Below are 20,669 nucleotides of genomic sequence, written 5' to 3' on the forward strand. Positions count from 1 at the left end.
GGGGGGAGCGGGGGGGGGTGTCATGGCGGCGGCGCTGCCGCTGCTGGCTCTGCTGCCGCTGTCGCTGCCGCCCGCGGCGCCCCGCGGCCCCGCCGAGCCCCGCGTCTTCCTCAGCAGCTGGGCGGTGCGGGCGCCGGCGGGGCCGCGGGGCGCCGCGCTCCTGGCCCGCCGCCACGGGCTCCTCTGCCTCGGCCGGGTGAGGCGCGGCGCCCGGGACCGGCCTGGGGCCTGTCTGCCCCCCCCATCTGGGTCCTGTCCCACCGCTGGGGCCTGTCCCCCCCATTTGGGGCCTGTCCCCCTATTTGGGGCTCGGCCCCCCATCTGGGGCTCGTCCCTGTTTGGGGCTCGTCCCCCTATCTGGGACCTGTCCCACCGCTGGGGCCTGTCCCCCCCATTTGGGGCCTGTCCCCCTATTTGGGGCCTGTCCCACCGCTGGGGCCTGTCCCCCCCATTTGGGGCCTGTCCCCCTATTTGGGGCTTGGCCCCCCACCTGGGGCTCGTCCCTGTTTGGGGCTCGTCCACCTATCTGGGACCTGTCCCACTGCTGGGGCCTGTCCCCCCCATTTGGGGCCTGTCCCCCTATTTGGGGCTCGGCCCCCCATCTGGGGCTCATCCCTGTTTGGGGCTCGCCCCCCCCATTTGGGGCCTGTCCCCCTATTTGGGGCTCGGCCCCCCATCTGGGGCTTGTCCCTGTTTGGGGCTCGTCCACCTATCTGGGACCTGTCCCACCTCTGGGGCCTGTCCCCCCCATTTGGGGCCTGTCCCCCTATTTGGGGCTCGGCCCCCCATCTGGGGCTCGTCCCTGTTTGGGGCTCGTCCACCTATCTGGGACCTGTCCCACCTCTGGGGCCTGTCCCCCCCATTTGGGGCCTGTCCCCCTATTTGGGGCTCGGCCCCCCATCTGGGGCTCGTCCCTGTTTGGGGCTCGCCCCCCCCACTTGGGGCCTGTCCCCCTATTTGGGGCTCGGCCCCCCATCTGGGGCTCGTCCCTGTTTGGGGCTTGCCCCCCTATCTGGGACCTGTCCCACCTCTGGGGCTTGTCCCCCCCATCTGGGACCCATCCCACTGCTGGGGCCTGTCCCCCTATTTGGGGCTCGGCCCCCCCCATCTGGGGCTCGTCCCTGTTTGGGGCTCGCCCCCCCCACTTGGGGCCTGTCCCCCTATTTGGGGCTCGGCCCCCCATCTGGGGCTTGTCCCTGTTTGGGGCTCGTCCACCTATCTGGGACCTGTCCCACCTCTGGGGCCTGTCCCCCCCATTTGGGGCCTGTCCCCCTATTTGGGGCTCGGCCCCCCATCTGGGGCTTGTCCCTGTTTGGGGCTCGTCCCCCTATCTGGGACCCGTCCCACCTCTGGGGCCCATTCTGCCATTTGGGGCCTGTCCCCCATCTGGCTCCCTTCTGCCATCCCAGGCCTGGCCCCCCCAAATCCAACTCTCCCAGGCCGGGGCTCCATCTGCGCCCCCCGGGGCTGCGGGGGGATGCTCGGGCCCCCGATCCAGCCCCTCTTTCCTCGTGTCAAAGCTCCCGCCTCGACGCGGGGAGCGGGAGCCCCCTTCTCCCTGCCCCACGGCACCAGGCAGCCGGCCGTCCAAAGCTGCCGCCGGCCCACGGCGAGGAAAGGATCGTGGGGCAGGGAGGAGGCCAGCGCGCGAAGCCGGGGACGGCGTCCGCATCTGCTCGCTGGCGTATTTTTCACTCCCGGTTGGTCTGTCTTCTCCCCACCTCTCTCCCGCATGCATCTGCACCGGGGAAGCTTTTAGCAGGAGGCTGGTTTTATTTTAAAGGAGGGCATGCAATTATTCCGTCTAACAGCGTGAGCTAGTGGTTTTCAACTCTCTCCAGCACGCTGAAGCAGATGCAAATGAAAATTAAGGAGGAAATCAGTGCAATAGGGCTGCATGGACCTAGGGCCTAATGGCCTTCGGTATCTGCATTAAAGCTGCCCCCAGAGGCTGGCTGAGTGAGGAAACAGAAAGCTCGTCTTGAAGAGTGCCTCATCTCCAAACGGTGCTCCCTAGTTGTCCTGCTGTACACGACTCATATATTAAACATCTCCCTTTGATCTCTGCAGCCCGTGTCGAGCCAGCACGCACGCACCTCGTCTAGCTGCTTGTCTAGAAATGACCTCCTGAGCAGCTCTCTGTGTCTGCAGGTGATAGAGGGAGAGCCTTATTACCATTTCAAACACCGAGGCACCGTGCAGAAATCCTTAAGCAGACACTGGGGCTGGAACATGCGCCTGAAGAAAGAGCCGAAGGTAAGAGCAGGTGATTGCAGGGGACCGAGGTTAGCAAGCGTGCCACGGCAGGCAGAGATAAGAGTTCAGGCCTGGAGACGCTGCAGCGGCGTTAACGCGTCCAGGTTCGTTTGCCGCGCTCGGGGGCAGCTGAACGGTTGCTACCTGAGTGGTGTGGTTATCTCTGTGACACTGTGTTGCACGGTCCATCTGGCCACACAGCCAGAGATTAGGAGCATCGAAGGCTCCTTCTCCTCCTGTTAAGGTAAAACAGCCGTGTGCGAAGGTGTGGGATACACCAGCCGTGAATGTTGCAGGCGCGTAGAGGTTGAGCGGAGGCGCTGTGCGATCGAAGCGAGCGTGAGGCATGCCGGGTGGCCCCAGGAGGAGCCCCCGGGTCTGCCCGACACCAACGAGGGACCTGCTTGCTGTTCAGGTTCACTGGTTTGAGCAGCAAACTGTGAAGAAGCGTACGAAGAGAAGTGTCACGGTGGTGCCGACAGATCCCTGGTTCCATAAACAGTGGTACATGGTGAGATTTTTGCTGCTCTCGCTTCCTGTCTCACCCTTCTAATCCCAATGTCCTGAAGCAAATCATCTCCCCTACACGTAAATAGGACTAATACTGACAGTGATGATACAGCAGAGTAGTCTCTGAAGGACGTTCACAGCCTGCTGCTCAGAGCGGCCCTGGCTGATCAGATTTAATCTGTTTTCCAGAACAACGATGTCAGTCCAGATCTGAATGTCCTCACCGCTTGGGGCAAAGGGTACACTGGTTTGGGAGTTGTGCTCTCCATCCTGGATGACGGGATTGAGAAGGATCATCCAGACCTGTCTCCTAACTACGTAACTATAATTACTGCCTCCAGGGCTAAGTAACGAAGGCTCCAGGAAGCTGCATACTGCTGCTTTACAGCATGCTGTCTCCAGGGGAGGGTAGGAGCCAATACCTTTATCTAGCTGGTGGGACTTTGCACTGGGAATTCAACCTCTCCCTGGCTGGATCAAAAGGCTTAGTATTTTCACAATGAATTCTTACATCAAGGAAACATTAGAACTTGTACATGCAATTTGTAAAGCAACGCTCAAGCCCCAAAAATAGTCAGCTGTAATTAGACCAAGCTGCAAAGCAAGTAAACCTTGTAAGCCCTCACGTGCTCAGAAAGCAAAGAGAACAGGTGAATCTTAATCAGTTGCTTATAAAAACACAGTTTCAGTGTTTCTTAGTTCCTCTTTGCTAATTCCATGGCAGGGAGTTAGGTTAGACTCACCCATAGCCCCAGGCGTGTTGTGCTGTTTTCTCATCGAACGTGAACCGAGGTACTATGAACCAGCACCATGACATGCAAAGTTACAGTGATATAATGAAATCCTGTTTAAAACAATTTCAAGTTAATCTGATGCAGTTGCTGGGTGCAGATTGGCCTCCCCTGCGCTGCCTGGGTTGCGAGAGCAGCGCGCTTGCTGGGAGGCAGGGTGATTCAGAGGGCCAGACACAGGGCTAAACGCCAGGAAGTCTGTTTCAAGTTGTTGCAACAACAAACTTCTTAATGCAGTTTTCTCATGCTAGTGCCCCTTTCTGCAATAGGATCCCCTTGCAAGTTACGACTTCAACAGCAATGACCCTGATCCACAGCCCAGATACAACGCCTGGGACGAGAACCGGTGAGTTTTCTTGGCTGGTCGTCCAGACAATCTCTGTTCCCTGTGCTGGGTATTTCTTATCTCTCTGGGCTGAGACAATTCCAGGCCCTTTTTACTCCTCACTGAGGATCGATCATAATCTAACTCTACCCCTCAGGCACGGCACACGTTGTGCAGGAGAAGTGGCAGCTGTAGCCAACAACCGAGTTTGTGGAGCAGGCATTGCATACAACGCAAAAGTTGGAGGTGAGCAATTACTCCTACTCGCTGGCGTGATGTGGGAAGGGAGTCACGAACGAGCTCAGACGCCCTGGAGGAGTGTGTGGCTCCAGGCCCACAGTGAGGCTGTACCTCGTCAGGCTGATACTAATGTCATCTTGATCCAGATGCTGCAAAGACAGCTTTGGCTTCAAGAGCAGCGTGGCCAAATCAGTATTGCAAAGTCCTTGTTGGCAGGGATTTCTGCCACCCTTGTCCCTGTTCTGCAGGCGCTCCGAGGGGAGCTGCAAGAGTCAGGGCTTTCTGAAAAATCAGGCCCTTGAACTGCCTTGTAGCAGCACTTTGAAAGTGAATCTCTGGATCTTGTTTTGTGTGTGTAAAAGCATCGAGAGCTTCCCACAGCAGCTGGGCTGCTCTGGAGGAAGCTGATGGCTTGTAAGACACTAGAGGGTGCTGATTAGTTACAGCAAACCGAGCAGCGGTGCGAGGCTTGGCTGCTGCAAGCCTGGTCCGCAGAGCTCCCCTTGGCACGGCCCGGGGGTTGCTAGGGTCCCTGGAGCCATGGGGATTTAATGCCCCTTCTACAACGAAAGGTTTGGCCAGGCAGCACCAGCGACACGCAGGCTTAGGTTCCCCTGAGGAAGCGCGTGTGGCAAATAGGGTTGAAAGCTGGGATAACTTGCTGGGCTTAACTGCAGAGGGATTAACAAGGAGCCTCGGGTACATGCTCACGGCAGTGGCTGCGCAGACCTGCAGGAGCCTGATCTCCTTGTGGCAGGATTATGCGAAAGGTGCCCACGGCAACCAGGGAATGAAGCCAGGGGCCAGCGCAATCCCACTCTGTCCCTGGGCTCCCATGCAGCACGAGATGCTCATGTCCACCTGGAGCATGCTGCAGGGCATCGCCAGCTGCTGTGGCTGCCCAACTGCTGTTGCGGCCTCTCGAATGCTGCCGCTCTCATATTCCTGGCCCTGCAGGTGTGCGGATGCTGGACGGTCTCATCACTGACATTGTGGAGGCTCAGTCCCTGAGCTTCCATCCCCAGCACATCCACATCTACAGTGCCAGCTGGGGCCCTGAGGATGACGGGAAGACCGTGAATGGGCCGGGAGTGCTGGCCATGGAGGCCTTCTACAAAGGGGTCACAAATGTAAGCACGGCCTTGGCCTTGGGGCCTCCGAGTTTGCTGGCTCTGAACCCAACCTGCTGTGAGCAGGAGCTGGGCTGGCACTAGGTCCTTGCGCTGCAATGGGAGAAGGTCCTCTAGGCTCTCCACAGCACGTTGCTGGGACAGCATGCAGGGGAGGACTCCCTGCTCCCACTCCGTCTGCCAGGGGCGGGGAGGCCTCGGTTCCATCTTCGTCTGGGCCTCCGGCAACGGCGGGCTCCACCACGACAACTGCAACTGCGACGGGTACACCAACAGCATCTACACCCTGTCGGTCGGCAGCACCTCTGCAAGTGGTCAGATACCCTGGTACAGCGAGGCTTGTTCCTCCACCCTCACCACCACCTACAGCAGTGGCACGAGGAGCGAGAAGCAGATTGTGAGTCTCCTCCTGGCTCTTCCCGGGGCAGCGACCCTCTAGCAGACACCAATTCCCAGTACAGAGCAGGCTCATCTGGACCCTTCTTACCTGGGCAGGGAGAGGGGGGGCTTTATTAAAATATCTGTATTAGGCCTTGAAGGCTTGGAGGGACCAGGAAAACAGAACCCAAGGGAGCTTTTTTTGAAGGGATCCATTCCAGCCAGTCCTGCCCTCTGCTTCATCAGCAAGCAACTGCGCCAAGAACCCCCCTCTCCTTCCCCAGGTGACCACCGACTTGCACCACCGCTGCACCGACAAGCACTCGGGCACCTCTGCCTCTGCCCCGTTGGCTGCTGGAATGATTGCCCTCGCTCTGGAGGCCAAGTAGGTCCCAGCGAGGCAACGGTCCCGTCCCTCAGCCCAGGGCACGTGTGGTGCCTCACCGGGACCCTGCAGTGCCAAGGAAGGGGGGGCTTCGCCCTGTTAGCGGTGGGGCTTGGGGATGCGGAGCTGAGGTCTCCCTGTGCTCTCATGGGGCAGCCTCTTCTCCTGTGGGAGAGGGGCCAGAGACAGGAAGAGAATTGTCCTCTGAAGGTGTCCGTTTCTCCCATTTTGGCAATCAGGGAAGTTGTGTGTGTGGGACGGGGGAACTAGCTTGGACCCAGACAACTCACTTTCCAATATCAAAAGTTAGAAGAGCCAAATTTCAGCCTCAAAAGATAACCCAAAATAGATACCCCTGTCCCAAAGTCCTCCTTGCTTCCAGCCCAGCACTGACCTGGCGTGACATGCAGCATCTTGTGGTCAGGGCCTCCAAGCCTGCCCACCTGCAGGCAGAAGACTGGGCTGTGAACGGGGTCGGACGCAAGGGTGAGTGGATGGCTCAGCCGTTGCCGGGCCTGCACGCTTCTGCTTCCCTTCTGCTGTTTCTGGAAGAACACGTTGCCCCTTGAACTATTTGCCAGCGTTTCTGGGGCAGGAGCCCTCTGGTACTCTCCTGTCACAGGTCTGTGTAGGGGCTCATGTGCCTTCTCTTGGGTGGCATTTACCTTTCAGTGAGCCACCACTACGGCTACGGGCTCCTGGATGCTGGCCTGCTGGTGGAGCTGGCGAGGAAGTGGACAGGAACTCGGCCTCAGCGGAAGTGTTCGGTCAAGGCACTTCACACCCCCCGGTAAGGAAAGACCCCCCCCCCCCCCCCCCCAGGATCCGACTTCACATGAGTTAGTGCAGGCACTTTCTTATAGCAAAATCATGCTGTGCCCAGTGCAGGAACTGGGTCTTGCTTCTCGGGAAAGTGCTGCATGGCTTCTGCTGTAACCACAGGGCCATGGTTAGAGGTTGTGGAGGGCAGGATGTCCATGGAGGGGGAAAGAGAAGCTCTTACCTCTGCCTTGTACCTTGTAGGAACATAGGCTCCAAGCTCACCATCTCTGTGAACGTCTCCTTCTGCTCAGGGAGGACCAAGGGCATCCGCTCGCTGGAGCATGTCCAGGTCCAGCTCTCTCTGAGCTACAGCAGGAGAGGGGACCTGGTGATCGCTCTGACCAGCCCAATGGGGACCACATCCACACTGGTGGCTGTGCGGTAAGGGGGCTCCGTGGGTGTTCAGCAAGTTCATGGGGAAGCACATTGCGATGGAAACGTGGTGCGGAGATTTACCTGCTGCCCTGGGACAGAGGGGGTCTTCTCTGACAGCTTCTCCCAGGGCCAGAAGACCCAACCCCACAGTGAAATGTCTCCTTCTGGCCCCCATGGGAATGGGCTCACAGTGCCCAAAGCCAAGACTCCTCTATAATCCATGCTATGTCTTGGCAATGCCCCATTATACCAAGAACTGGGAGACTAGGACCTCCTCAGACTGCATCCCTCCCCTCCCGCCTTGTGCTCGTGCCTCTCTTCTCCTCCAGCCCCTATGACACCAGCAGGGAGGGCTACAAGAACTGGACCTTCATGTCCACACACTTCTGGGATGAGGACGCCCATGGGACCTGGACACTCCTCCTAGAGAACAAGGGCGATGCCTATAACACAGGTGAGCATCCAGGGCAGCGAACCCCATTCACTGGGCTCACCCAGTGCCCAGTCATTCTTTCCTCTTCCTTCCCCCTCTCTTGATTAGCAACTTGTTGGTCTTGTTCTTTTCCTGCTTCCCGCTGGGCACAGGGTCTGGCTCAATCCCTCTTTTTCTGCAAGGTTTTGGAATGGGCAGGGTCACATTTGCTTGTGTTTTGAGGGTCTTCCTGGACAGCATGTGGCCGGGAAGGGGGCATTGCTTGCTCTCTTCCGCGTGGCCCCAGAGCTCCTGGCAGCAGACCAGGAGCCCCATCTCCTGCCCCGCAGGCATCCTGACCAGCTTCATCCTGCACCTCCACGGCACAGACGAGGACATGACGGGCCGGCGCTTGGTGGCCTCTGCTGTGAGCGAGTGCATTAAACGGGACGCGCAGGGAGCGTGCGAGGGTGAGCGCTCCCCTTTCCAGACACCGACTCTCCTGGGCTGCCTGATGCAGGCAGAGCCACTGTGCCACCCAGGAGGCTTCCCCAAGGGGCGTCCCTGTGCTGTGCGCAGGACACTGAGTCTTTGGGCAGGAGGGGACAGTGCTGTCACAGGCACCTGGGGCTGACAGCAGGCTCCCAGCCGCCTCTCAGCCCCAGCTCACGCCACCCACCCCTCCGCAGAGTGCGGCGACTCGTTCTACGCCTACCAGCGCTTGTGCCTGTCCTACTGCCCTCCACGCTACTACAGCCTCACCCGAAGATCTGCCTCCCCGCACGCAGCCGGCGTCTGTGCCGAATGCCACCCCTCCTGCTACACGTGCCAGGGTGCTTCGGCCAACAACTGCACCGCCTGTCCCCCCGCCTGCACCTTCGACGAGCTCTCCCGCTCCTGCTCGCCTCCGCGGGGCTTGCCCAGCCAGGACGCGCTGCAACGGGCGCATCTCCCCGTCCTCATCCTGCTGAGCCTGATCTGCGGGAGCCTGATCCTCTTAGCCATCCTCTATGTCACATACCGCCTGGCCTTCCGTGCCGGCTGCCTCCGTCGGTGGCAGATGGTGCCTGCTGGCCTTGGACCGGGATGACAGAGTTACAGCAGCCCCCAGCTGACGGACACGCACACTCCAGAAGCCTGCACGGACACACTTGGCTGGATCCCCAGCCTGGGACGGAGCTGGCCTTCCCAGGCCTCCGAAATAAACTGTTGTTGCCATTCTGGGCTGCCCTCTCTCACTGGGGAGACAAGGGCGACTTCCCTCGCCTGCAGCTCCTGTGCTGATCCCACCCCGTTTCCAGCTCCCCGTGTCAGCAGGGACACGGGGACGGTGGCTTACCTCCCTGCCTGGCTTGTCCCCTGCGTCACCCCCGAGACTTGAGCGTGCCGGAGGCTGCACACTGCTGCAAGTGAGCTATTTCCAGAAGGGCTCAGCTGCACGTCCGAGAGCGGAGCAGGAGCCCTGCGCCCTTTCCCAGGCGCGGAGGGACAGGGGTAGGAGGAGATGTGATTTCCCTCCAAACAGCTGCACCCAAGTAAACACATCCAGCTCCGAGCATTAGCTCAGCCATGAGCTCACGCAGCTTTTGGCAGGGCAGAGGGAGCAGGACTCCGAGCTGCTGCTCAGGAAGCCCAGTGTGGTCCCGGGCTCCTGATTAACAGCAGGCTTTAGTGCCTGCGAAACGGGGGCTGCTGCACCCCGCAGCCGCTCTGCCCTCACCCCAGCCGCGGCAGCACAGCGGGGGCGAGCGGAGGCAAACGCCCTCGGCCCTCGCCCTCGGAGGAAGGCTGGCAGAGGCGCAGCGGCGGCTGCGTCCCGGCACGCAGCGCAGCGCCGGGCAGGCCTGGGACAGGCACGGGGAGAGCTGCCAGCTGGGGCCCTCCCAGGGGCACCGCTGCCGCCGCGAGGAGGCTTGGCCTCCGTCTCCAAACCGCGGCACCGAGCCTGCTCGGGGCAGCACCGGCCCAGGGGAAGGAGAGCTGCGGCTTCCCAGGCTGGGAGGGATTTGTCCCACCGCCGAACTGTGCCATCCCCAAGCTCAGCATGTTTGCGCAGCTGAGACACGCTCGGAAATTAAAGGAGAGAGCAAGACCTTTGTCCAAGCATATAATCACCCAAACCACCCCCTTGGCGGGACGTTACAGAGCAGAGAGTGCAGGAAGGGCCGGGACGGAGCCGGCAGCTGCCAGTCCAGCACGGCAGCCCTTATCCACAGGGTTTTCCAGGGAAGGCAGCTGAGAGCAAGAAGCTGTTCCTGGTGGGACCCCAGCCCCCTCGGCAGCCCTGCTCATCCCCCTCGAGGGACGTGCTGGGATTTGTGCCACAGCCACGGAGACCAGAACTTTGGAGCCAGATTAAAAAAGCAGTTAATGACTGTCCCAAATTCCCCATCCCTGGATGAAAGAGCTGGATGTGCCGGAGCAAGGTTTCCCCTACGGCAGCACGAGCCCTGCTGGCCCCTCCGAACTAGGCTGGGAGCCGGGTGCTTCCCGCTTGCCGGCCAGAAGGGCTTTCTCCAGGAAACGCTCGCTGCCCTCCCACGCGGGCTGGCTCAGTCCTCGGCCAGCAGCCTGCGGAGCGGGAACCGCCGCCGGATCTCGGTGCGCATGTCGTCCTGCGCGGGGAGAGCGCGAGGGGTAGAGGAGGCCTCTGCCCCGGAGCCGGGCTGCGGCAGGAGCAGCTCCGAGCTCGGCTCCGTGCCGGGGAAGCCCGTTCCCACCCCATCCGCGGGTTCCTCACCGCCTGGCAGAGCTGCCCCAGCAGCGGGATGAGGTGCAGCAGCTCCTCGTCCCGGGGGTCCCCCCACCACCTCGGCACCGGGATCCAGTTGGCAGCCTGGGGAGAGAGGGCGAGCGCTGGCCACGGAGGAGCCGTTGCAGCCACGATGCTCCCAGGGCCGGTGCGGTGGGGTTGAGCCTCCCCCCAAAACACGGAGCATCCCCCAGGGCCGCTCTCAGCTCCCCCCCCCCCCCGACACGAAAGCCAGCGATGCCGGTACCTGGGAGGGAAATCCCTGGATGGCGTGGTCGAGAGCCACCGTCTTGGCCAGGTCCCTGCTCAGGAGGGACAGGTCCTTCCAGTAGCAGCCCCGGGCGCAGAGGCAATCCCGCTGGGAGAGGCAGTGCCTGGGAAGGGAGGCAGAGGCCGTGGGCACCGGTCCCCGCCGCGAGGAGGGCTCCCGGGGTGGGGGGGGGTTCTGCAAGGCCATCACCTGATCAGCTTCCTCTTGGGGTCCAGCACATCCAGGACCTTCTCCGCGTAGTCCTGCTTCGCGGTCGTGAAGACCGAGATCTGGAGGGGAGGGGAGCAGATAAGGGGCCCCCTCCGCCGGTGGCAAAGCTGGGGGACCGACCCCGGCGCCCAGAGGCTGCGGTTCATGGGACCGCCCAGCCTGGGGGTCCCCACGCCACCAGCCCCCGCGCAGGCTCCCCCGAGCCCTCCCCACCCCGACACAGCCATACCCTCCCCGGCTCTCTGCGGACCCCGGGGCAATATCGGGTTCGGGGGCTCCAGGTACCTCGTAGGTCTTGGAAAGGCTCTCCAGGAACCGCTGCACATGGGGACGCAGCTTCAGGTGAACCTGGAAGGGGAGCAGCGTCTCCAGGCAGCCCCGGACCGGCCACCGGCACCCCAGGACCCAACACCCGGGTCCTGCCCAAGAGCGAGGAGCCCCGCGGACAGCGGGCAGGAGCCTCGGCCACCCTTTTCCCCGGCATTTCAAGTCCAGGGCTGCAGCTGGGGCAGGGACCCCCTTCTCCATCCGGATGGGAGGATGCGGGCGGAGAGACCGCAGGGCTCCTCACCGCCATCCGGCAGCCCCAAGACGCCGCCGCAGCTCTCCGTGCCCACCCCGTCGTCCCCGCACCCCGCTCGCCCGTCCCCGGGAGCGGGGACCCCCCGGTGGGCGACCCACCTCGTAGGCGTCTCCCTGGAAGGACGCGGTGAAGGTGGCCGCGGCGTCCCGCAGGCGGCCGGCCAGCACGGAGGAGCAGACCAGGGTCCCGTCCTGCAGGCGATGGGGCAGGGTCAGACCCGGCCCCGGGGTCCCGACCGACCCCCCCCCCTCCCCGGGGGTCCCACCCCGGCTCACCAGCTCCAGGACGAGCGTGGGCTCCGGCGTGCTGCGGGTCTTCATGGGGCCCCCCCGGCCGGGCGCGGGGGCCGGGGCGATGGGGGGCAGCCTGGCGGGGGGGAGGCAGAGGGTTGGTGGTGCAGTGGGGCTGGGGGGGGGGGTCACAGCCACCCGCTCCCACGTACTCACAGGCTGGGGACGGCGACGTCCTGCTGCTCGTCCGCGGGGAGCCCCGAGAAGTAGATGCCCCCGGGGCAGGGCTGCGGCGGGGGGTGCGCGGGCCCCCGGGCGACGCTCCTTGCCCGGGCAGGCGTTGGGGCGCCCGCGCGCTCCCCCCTCTTCCCCGAGCGTGGAGGGGTGGACGCCGGCTTGCAACGCTCCGGATCGAGCCGCGGCTTGGGCAGCCGGCTCTTCCCGGGGGTGGCGGGCTCTGCGGAGAGGAGGGCGATGCAGTCCCCGGCATCCCGGCCCCCCCCCCCCCACCGATGGGCGATGCCCCCCCCGACCCTCCTCACCTCGGCACCCCTCTCTCCGCCGGCGCACCCCAGCTTCGGCGGCCGAGAGCCCCGGGGCCCCCACGTCCCTGCCGCCCTCCCCACGGCGCCGCTTGGCCCATGGGGTGACCTGTCCCGAGCTCGCCATGGCTGGGGGGGGAGGCAGTGGGACCTGCAGACCCCCGCGCAGGGCACCCGAGGGGGGTCTAGCACCGAGCCTGCCCCGCGTCGCTCGCCCCCAAGGGCGGCTGGAGCCAGGGAACCAGCAGCCAGCGCCACCACCCCTGCCGGGGGCCAACCCCACCCCGGGGGGCTTTTCTAGGGCAACGGCCCCTCTCCGGCCCCAATCATCGGCTCCTCCGCCCTCAATCCCGGTGCACCTGGCTCTGGCACCAGCTGGGAGCCCAGGATCATGGAGCGCTCGAGGCTGCCTGGACCTCTGGAGATCATCTAGCCCTAGACAGGGTCACCTGGAGCACCGTGCCCGGCATCGCGTCCGGGCGCCTTTGGAATATCTCCAAGGATGGGGATACTCAGCAGCACCCCCAGGTCCCCTCCTCCCTCGGGGGCTCATCTCTGGCTCGCGGTCATTAATTCCCCGTTAGGCTCCGGACCCCCCAGGGCCGGCAGCCGCGACGTGGGGCATCCCGGGCCCTGGCGCAGCCGCCCTCGGGGGCTCCGACGACGGGCGAAGCGCGAGGGCTGGGGATGCCGGCGGCCCCTCCGGCTCCCCGGTGCCCTCCCCTGCCTCAGTTTCCCCCAGGGGCGCGACGGGGCAGCGCTTCCATGGCCCAGGCCACCGCAGCATCCCGGGGCCCGTCCCGTCCCGTCCCCGCAGGGGCCCCGCCGGCCCCCGGGTTGGGTTACGGGCGAAGGGGCTCTGGCACGGGGAAGGACGCGCTCGCCTCCGCCGGAAGGGAGATAAAGCGGCGGGTCCCGACCCCGGGAGGCCGAGCCTGGCCGGCTTCCACGTGCCGCCGGCGCCGCGAGCTGCCGCCCCGTGCCATGGATGGGCGCTCGGCGCAGGGAATGCGCTGGGGGAGCCGCCGCCAGCCAGGAGGGGACACGTGGCGAACGAGGTGGTATAAGTTTATTCTCTGCAAAAAAAAATAAATTACCGCCCCCCACCCCCGGCAGACCCCCCCCTCCCCCGGGGACGGCGCGGGCGGGGGCAGCTGTGCACGGGGGCCGCTCAGGGCGGCCGGGCGCAGCGGCGGGCCGCGTCCCGCACCAGCCGCTCCTCGCGGGGCGACCAGGGCCGGGCGTAGCTGTCGTCCTGCAGCAGGATGCGGTTGAGCGTGTGCTCGTGGTTGACGTGCCGCCGCGCCATGAGCAGGTACTCGCGGCCCGGCAGCAGCCGGGGGCAGCCGCACGTGTTGGACACCCAGACGTACTCGCGGGACACCAGCGGGAAGCGGTGCCGGTACGGCGTTTTCACCTGCACCTCGTAGCGCGTCTCCTGCCCCACCGCCTGCGTGGCCAGGATCCGGGCCTGGAAGACTGCGGAGCGAGCGCCGGGGCGGGCTGAGCCGGGGTGTGGGGGGGAAACGGCCCCACGCGGCCCTGCACCCCCCCCCCCTGCAGTGCTCACCAAAGTCGCTCTGGCAGAAGTGGCGGATGCGCTGGGATCGTCCCTTGGGCGTCCGGCACCTCCCGCATCGCCCTGCGGCGGCAAAGCTGCAGCGGGTTAGCAGGGAAGGGAGCGGGGAGGCGGCACCCCCGGGACCCCCCAGCCCCTCTGCCCTGCTGCACGCCGGCGGGTCCCGGGGACGGTACGTCGGGGCAGCTCCCGCCGCGTTTCTACCCCCCCCCCCCGGCGATCTGCCCGCCGACCCCTCTCCCCGAGGCGGGCGCAGGGTCCGGGACCCCCGGGCGCCCTGCGGGGCAGCAGCACCTGCGATGGTCCCGCTCCGGCCGGGGGGTTTTCTCCGTGGCGTCTCCATGCCGGAGCCCCGGGGCGGTGGCGGCGGCGGCGGCGGCGGCGGCGCGGGGGCCGGGGTGGGCTGGGGGCTGCCGGCGCCCCGGGGCTGGGGCTGGCGCAGGGGGCTGGCGGCGCCGCGCTGCCGGGGCAGCCAGAACTCGTACTCGATGCCGGGGTTGGGCTCCTGCAGCAGCACCTGGGCGGGCAGGGGCAGAGTTAAGGGGATGGAGCGGGGCCTCCCCCCCCCCCCCCGCGGGCACGGCAGCCCCCGGCGCTCACCATCACGTAGAGGTCCTCGGCCGTGGGCCCCGCCGCCTCCAGGCTCTCCGTGCCGTCGGCGGCGCGGGCGTAGAGCAGCCGGGTGCCGGCGGCCTCGTACGCCCCGGGCCAGGCGATGGACCAGTCCCCATTGAGCACGTAGCGCCCGTCGCTGGTCATCAGAGCTGCGGGGAGGGAGCGTCGGGGACCCAGCGGGGCCGGGGGGGGGGGTCTGCAGCCCGGATGCCTGGGTCCCCGCTGGAGGCCTCCGCCCGCAGCAGGGAGGGCAGCGCTGGCTGGGAAAGCAGCGTTTGTGGCTCGGGAGAAATCTGCTTTCTTGCAAGACTTGGCTTCGCTCCCAAGCCGGAGCCAAACCCTGGTGTGCAAAACCCCCCGCGTCCCCGGGGCCAGCGGGAGGACGGGGCCGGGGCCGCACGGGGAGGGCGGCCTGGGGCCGTGGGGACGCGGGGACACGGGGTCCTGGTCCCAGGGTGCCTGACCCAGGCCCTCCGCACGGCCCTTCCCGAAACCCACGTCCGCAGCTCCTGGAAAAGCGCCCCGAGCTCTGCCGAGTTCATCGACCTCGCGCCGCTCCAAACAAAGCGTCCGAGCGAGCGAGCGCCAGCGTCCCGCTCGGCTTGGCTCGGCACGGCACAGCAAGGCTGACCCCCCCCCGCGCCGCCCGGCGCCGTGCCGTGCCGCGCATGCAGCGTGTCCTACCTAGGTAGTTGCGGCTCTTGTCTGTCACCTTGATGTTGGTGGCCCCAGCCGGGATCTTGGTCACGTTCCTGTACCCAAAATAACCTGGCAGACGGGGCAGAGTCAGGGCAGAGCCCGGGCACAGTGGAGGGCACTGCCCCGAGGGGACGATGTGTCCTGGGGATGGGGAACTGCCCCGAGGGGACATCCCAGGGATGGGGATGGGGCACAGGACATCCTGGGGATGGGGCACTGCCCCGAGGGGACATCCTGGGGATGGGGATGGGGCACGGGACATCCTGGGGATGGGGCACTGCCCCAAGGGGACATCCTGGGGATGGGGATGGGGCACGGGACATCCCGGGGATGGGGCACTGCCCGGAGGGGACATCCCGGGGATGGGGATGGGGCACGGGACATCCCGGGGATGGGGCACTGCCCCGAGGGGACATCCTGGGGACGGGGGAGCCGAGGCTGGGGATGCCCATGCACAGGCGAGCGAGGGGGTGGCAAAACCACCCCAGCGATGGGGCCTCCTTGGTGCCCGCTGGCACCGCGTGTTGGGGACAGGAAGGGGTCGGGGATGATGCCACAGGGCGGGATGGGGCTGGGGGGCAGCAGGGAGCCGGGGGGACGAGGTGCCACACCAGGGACGGGAGGTCTCGGGGAGCCAGGGAGGGGACAGGGCCGCACGGCGAGGAGACCGGGGAGCCAAGAGCCAAAGCATTCACCCATGGAGGGGCCGGCGCAGTGGTGCATTCACCGGAGGAGGGGTGCGCGCCCTGGAAGACCCGGTGCACGAAGAGGCACGCGTCGGGGCCGCCGTCGCACTGGCCGCAGGCGTTGGGCCGGGCGCCCGAGCCCAGGATCCCGTCGCAGCCGGCGCTCTGGGAGGGGGGGACACCGGAGAGGCCGGCGTCAGGGCAGGGAGCCGGGGGCCGGCGAGGGGGCTGGGGGCCCCGCGAGGACCCACCAGGCAGCGCCCGCCGACGCAGAGGTCCGGGGAGCCGGGGCTGCAGCGGGTGCCGTCCAGCACCCGTCCGAAGGTGTAGTAGAAGTTGTGCCCCACGGCCAGGCAATTGAGGTCGCAGGCGTTGGGCGCTGCCAGAGCCGGAGCCGGAGCCAGGTGGGAAGGAAAAAGGAGGGGAGACACCGGTGGTGGGCGGCCACCAGGACGAGGCGCTCCGGGGAGCCTGGCCGTGCCCGCGCCCCGGGGACTCACCTCCGTGGAAAGGCACCCAGCGGTACCCGGCCGGGGCGCCCAGCACGGGCTTGGCGTCGTAGACGGAGCACTGCATGGCGCGGAAGGGCACCGAGCCGCTGGGGCAGCCCTGCGGGACGGCGGAGGCTGGAGGCGCCGGGGCGCGAGCCACAGGGCCCTGCACCGCGCCGGCGGCACGGCGATGCCCATGCTGCCCACGCCGCCGCCCCCCGCACACTCACGTGGAGCTGGCACACGCGGTACTGCCGCGGCTCCCCCTCGCACCGCTCCTCGCCGGGGACCCTGCGGCGACAGCGTCAGCGCGGCCGGGCCCCCACCTCCCCCCCTGCATCCCAGGGACGCGCTCCCCTCGGCAGAGCAGCCAGGCCGGGGGCGGACGCGCGGCGCCTGCAGGGCAGCAGAGTGGGGGCCGCGGCGGTGTGGCTTCTCCGGTGTCTAGTATAGGGTTGTGTCATGCCACCCTGCACCCCGTGGCTGATATTTAGCGAAGGCCTAAGCCCCCAGCGAGGGCCTGCAGCGGCACGTACAGGGCAGCTCTGCAAAGGGGTGTTCGCGGAGCCGGGTGAAGCCGTGTGCGCGCTGCTGCCCGCCGGGGTCCCACTCACCGCAGGCAGCGCCGGGTGCGGATGGCGACACCGTCCCCGCAGGTGCTGGAGCAGACGCTCCAGGGTCCCCAGGGCCCCCAGGCGCCGAGGGCTGGAGGCTCGGGGCCCCGCGCCGGCGTCCCCAGGACTGGCTCCTACTCGGAGGAAGGCGACGGTGACCCGGGGGGGCCGGAGGCGGCCCGGGGGGGGCGAAGCGGCCCGCGGCGCCCCGGCTGCCCTCACCTGCGCGGTGCCGATGCCCAGGCCCAGGCAGGCCAGCAGCAGGGCTCGCCACGGCGTCCGGCGCCTGAGGGAGCGGAGCGGGCTGAGCCGGGACGGGGGCGCTCGGGGGGGTGGGACGGGGGTGCGGGACCCCCCCGGCCCCGGGGCGGGGGGCGAGGGGGGGGGGCAGCCCGGCGGCGATGCGCGGCGAGACGGAGCAAGACGAGACCCAGCGTGGGGGGGGGGGGGCCGGGCCGGGGGGGCCCCGCGGGGGTCGCCTGTCCCCGGGCCGCCTCCCGCACACGGGCCGGCGCGGCGCCGGGCGGCGATGCTGCGGCCCCCAGCCCCGAAACGCCCCCCCCCCCCCCGAGCCTCCCGATCCCCCCCGAGGGCTCCGCCGGGGCCACGTCTGGGAATCCCCCGGCCGAGCCGGTTTGCTGGCGCCGAGCAGCTCCCGCAGCGGGCGGGGACGGCGGAGCCGGACGCCTGGGTCCCGCGGAGCCCGGAGTTGTGGGGCGGGTGGGTGGGTGGGATCCGGCTTGTGGGTGCAAATCGCCCGCTGCGGGAGGGCAGCGGGGCCGGCGCCCGGCCGCTGCTCGCCGCCCCGGGGCTCGGCGTGCCTCAGTTTCCCCATGCGCCGAGGAGGGTTTCGGCGGGGCCGGGCGGTCCCTTCCCGCAGCGCGGCCGAGCGGGGGGGTCTTACCCGGCGCGGTGGGGGTCCCCGCGGGCCGCCGGCCCGGCCATGCCGGCCCTCGCCGTCCGGGGCGGGGTGGGGGGGTCCGGGGGGGCCCGGCGCGCTCAGCGCCGCCCGGGGGGCGCGGCGGGGGGTCCCGGGCGGCCGGGCATCGCGGTGCGCAGCTCGCCGGGAGCCGGCGGCCAGGGCTCCCCTCTCCGCTCGCCTCCCGTCCCTCCCCGCCGCGTTATTAATATCCAGCCCCAAAGGTGCGCCCAGCCCTCGCCGAGCTCCCGCTTAACCCTTCGCGGCCCGAGGCGGGGTGTCGTCAGCCGCCGCGCCGGGGAGGGGACCCAGGCAGCCGGCGCCGGGGAGGGGGCCCAGGCGTCCTGCGCACATTGCTCCCGAGCGCGGCGACCTGCCCCGCGGCTCGGCAGCCCTCGGTGCGAACGGGCCCGGCCCGGGGGAGCTGAGCCGCCTGCCCTCCCCCCCCCCCCCAAAGCCCGGTCCCGCCGGGGCTCCCCGCCGCGGCCGTGCAGCGCCGAGCACCGCGGCGCGCAGGGAGTTAAGGGCCGGCGGTGGCCCGGGGGGTGGGGGGGGGCCGGGGCGGCAGCTGCTGCGAGCCCCCGTCCTGGCCGCCCGCCAGCCCCGGCGGCCCGGCCCAGCTGCGGGCGCCGGGGCTGCTCCCCCCGGGGACGGGGGACGGGGGACGGGGGCGCGGTGCAACCTCCCCCCCCGGCAGCAACGGGGGCCCGGCATCCCCCCACCCCACGGCCCGGCGCGCTGGGGCTGGTGGGGAGGAGGAGGAGGAGGAGGCAAGAGCACCCCCCTGCCTGACCTCGTCCGGATCCGGCCCCCCCCCCCCAGTGCTGGGGTGCCCTGGGGGAGGCTGGGCCACGGGGGGGGGGGGATGTGACAGCAGGACCTGCCTGGGAGCTCAGGGGGGCTCAGGGGGGCTCAGGGGGGCAGGGGACACAGCTGGGAAATGGGGCAGAGGGAGGGGGCCGGAGCCAGCCTCCCCGAAACCCCGCATGCCACAGCACCCCAGGGCGGGAGCGAAGCTCCGGCCACGCACCAACCCCGTGGCGCATCCCAGTCCCCTTCCGTCCCCGCCAGCTGGGTGTTCCCCCGGGCTGTGCCTCCCCAGCACCCCGCGGGCGCCCTGCTCTTTGGTGCCTCGGCATCACCCTGCGGCCGGGCGGCACCCGGTGCCGAAGGGGTTACAGCGCCCGGCGCCCGCAGGGCCGCCCCGCGGGCTGCACCGACGCGGGTGCCCCCGCCGCAGCACTGGGGCGCGATGGCCCGGAGGCGTGCGGGGGACGAGCTCCCCGGCGGCTACATTGCGGACGCGGGCAGCGGGACGCTGTACAAGCGCGGCCGGCTCCTGGGCGAGGTAACTCCTGCACCGCCTCCACGCCAGCCCCGGCCCTGTCCTGCGGGACCCCGGACAGCCCTTCGCCTGGGCCGGCATCCTGCTGCACCCCGGCAGCGCTCGTGGCCTCCGAGCCGCTCTGCTCCGAGGGCTTCTGCATCCCACTCTGCCTGCTGCCTGGCCGCAGGGGGAATGGGGAAACCGAGGCAGAGGGCAGCTTGGGGACGCGGTGACCGAGCCAGAGTGACACAGACGCCCGGGGCCAGAGGCTGCTGCACCTGCAAGACGGGGCCAGCGTCAGCCAGGTCCCCTGGGCTCCTCCGCCGCCCCGCGGGAAGGGCACGTGGCCCCGCGCCCGGACACCTGGGTCCTCCTCTTGCATCTGCCTCTTGCTCGTCACACACCCCGGAGCAATTCCCGGGTCGGGGTCCCTGGCCGAGTGCCCCGAGCGGGGTGGGTGCCCCATGCAGGTGCTCAGTCCCATCTGCCGCCCCACAGGGTGCTTTCGGGCGATGCTACGAGCTCACGGACGTGTCCAGCGGCAAGGTCTACGCGGTGAAGATCATCCCGCAGGCCCGGCTCGCTGAGCTGGGGAACAGGCAGCGGGTGAGTCTGCGGCAGGGACGGAAAGGGCCGGAGCCAGGAGGGCAGCGATGGCCCCGGGGACCCCGCTGAGCCCCTGCTCCATGCTCTCGGGCTGGAGCTGGATGAACCCTGCCCCAGGCAGCCCGGGAGAGTGGATCCTGCATCCCCACAGCCCTGCCCCTGGCCCCTTCTCCCTGCCCCGCATTGCCGGCTTGGTTCCCATTCCGCTCCCCGCGAGGTCCCCGCGGATCGCGGCCAGATGCCGGGGGGGTCCCCGGTGCCGGCCGCGAGTGGAGCAGGAGGTTTTGGGCTGGCGCCGCCCACCCCGGTGCCCATCGCCGCGCGCGGGGGACGCCGGTCTGGCAGGTGGAGCGGGAGATGGAGCTGCACAGCCGCCTGCGCCACCGGCACGTCGTCGGCTTCCGCGGGCACTTCGCCGACGGCAGCAACGTCTACGTGGTGCTGGAGTACTGCGGCCGCAGGGTGAGCGGGCGCGGGCGGCCCCGAGCCCTGCTCTGGGGACGTCGGCGGCGGCTGACCCCGCTCTCGGTCCCCAGTCCCTCGCTGACATCCTGCGGGCCCGGGGGACGCTGACGGAGCCGGAGGTGCGGTACTACCTGCGGCAGGTCGTCTCGGGGCTGCGCTACCTCCACGGGCAGGGTGTCGTGCACCGGGACCTCAAGCCGAGTGCGTGGGGCTGAGTGGGGCAGCGGGAGGGCGAACGCGCCGGCCCCGACCTGCCCTTCGCCCCAGGTGGGCTGGGCGGCGGGAGCAGCCGGGGCTCGGGCCGCGGCTCATCTCTCCCCTCCGCAGGTAACCTCTTGGTCACCGAGAGCATGCGGGTGAAGATCGGGGATCTGGGGCTGGCGAGGCGGGAGGCGCCGAGCGGCCGGCGCTGGGGGTGAGCACGGCCGCGGCCGGGCTCGCGGGCGCTCGGTGCTC

General features: G+C 67.9%; 3 protein-coding genes across 3 annotated transcripts; 1 reads left to right on the forward strand and 2 right to left on the reverse strand.

Annotated features, from left to right (window-relative positions):
* Positions 1-22: 22 nt before the first annotated feature.
* On the forward strand, positions 23-8,842 carry PCSK4 (proprotein convertase subtilisin/kexin type 4). The gene is made up of 15 exons (XM_067313061.1): positions 23-196; positions 2,071-2,256; positions 2,672-2,767; positions 2,956-3,084; positions 3,827-3,903; positions 4,040-4,128; positions 5,080-5,252; positions 5,437-5,649; positions 5,915-6,015; positions 6,398-6,501; positions 6,688-6,805; positions 7,039-7,218; positions 7,542-7,666; positions 7,975-8,094; positions 8,314-8,842. Exons 1-15 carry the CDS (start codon positions 23-25, stop codon positions 8,712-8,714), a joined length of 2,286 nt encoding a protein of 761 aa, XP_067169162.1. The 3' UTR covers positions 8,715-8,842.
* Positions 8,843-10,082: 1,240 nt separating this feature from the next.
* LOC106486592 (CTD small phosphatase-like protein 2) lies at positions 10,083-12,159 on the reverse strand. The gene is made up of 8 exons (XM_067312900.1): positions 11,887-12,159; positions 11,716-11,806; positions 11,539-11,631; positions 11,143-11,205; positions 10,837-10,916; positions 10,624-10,750; positions 10,365-10,460; positions 10,083-10,239 (listed from the first exon to the last, which is right to left on the reverse strand). Exons 2-8 carry the CDS (start codon positions 11,758-11,760, stop codon positions 10,177-10,179), a joined length of 567 nt encoding a protein of 188 aa, XP_067169001.1. The 5' UTR covers positions 11,761-11,806; positions 11,887-12,159; the 3' UTR covers positions 10,083-10,176.
* Positions 12,160-13,321: 1,162 nt separating this feature from the next.
* On the reverse strand, positions 13,322-17,841 carry ADAMTSL5 (ADAMTS like 5). Its single transcript, XM_067313063.1, has 12 exons — positions 17,801-17,841; positions 17,119-17,182; positions 16,897-17,030; positions 16,513-16,573; positions 16,292-16,400; positions 16,043-16,170; positions 15,833-15,956; positions 15,091-15,174; positions 14,392-14,555; positions 14,086-14,308; positions 13,783-13,854; positions 13,322-13,691 (listed from the first exon to the last, which is right to left on the reverse strand). Exons 1-12 carry the CDS (start codon positions 17,839-17,841, stop codon positions 13,384-13,386), a joined length of 1,512 nt encoding a protein of 503 aa, XP_067169164.1. The 3' UTR covers positions 13,322-13,383.
* Positions 17,842-20,669: the final 2,828 nt, after the last annotated feature.

This window comes from Apteryx mantelli, chromosome 30 (assembly GCF_036417845.1).
Source record: "Apteryx mantelli isolate bAptMan1 chromosome 30, bAptMan1.hap1, whole genome shotgun sequence".
Classification (NCBI taxonomy): domain Eukaryota; kingdom Metazoa; phylum Chordata; class Aves; order Apterygiformes; family Apterygidae; genus Apteryx; species Apteryx mantelli.

Coding starts and splice junctions, on each gene's coding strand:
- ADAMTSL5 (XM_067313063.1), bottom strand. CDS start 17,841: ATGGCCGGGCCGGCGGCCCGCGGGGACCCCCACCGCGCCGG. Junction 16,401..16,512: donor ACCGCGTGTGCCAGCTCCAC/GTGAGTGTGCGG, acceptor GCCGTCCCGCAG/GGCTGCCCCAGCGGCTCGGT. Junction 13,692..13,782: donor CTTCTGCCAGAGCGACTTTG/GTGAGCACTGCA, acceptor CTCGCTCCGCAG/TCTTCCAGGCCCGGATCCTG.
- PCSK4 (XM_067313061.1), top strand. CDS start 23: ATGGCGGCGGCGCTGCCGCTGCTGGCTCTGCTGCCGCTGTCGCTGCCG. Junction 3,904..4,039: donor AACGCCTGGGACGAGAACCG/GTGAGTTTTCTT, acceptor TCTACCCCTCAG/GCACGGCACACGTTGTGCAG. Junction 8,095..8,313: donor CGCGCAGGGAGCGTGCGAGG/GTGAGCGCTCCC, acceptor ACCCCTCCGCAG/AGTGCGGCGACTCGTTCTAC.
- LOC106486592 (XM_067312900.1), bottom strand. CDS start 11,760: ATGAAGACCCGCAGCACGCCGGAGCCCACGCTCGTCCTGGAGCTG. Junction 11,632..11,715: donor CCACGCTCGTCCTGGAGCTG/GTGAGCCGGGGT, acceptor CATCGCCTGCAG/GACGGGACCCTGGTCTGCTC. Junction 10,240..10,364: donor TGGGGCAGCTCTGCCAGGCG/GTGAGGAACCCG, acceptor CTCCCCGCGCAG/GACGACATGCGCACCGAGAT.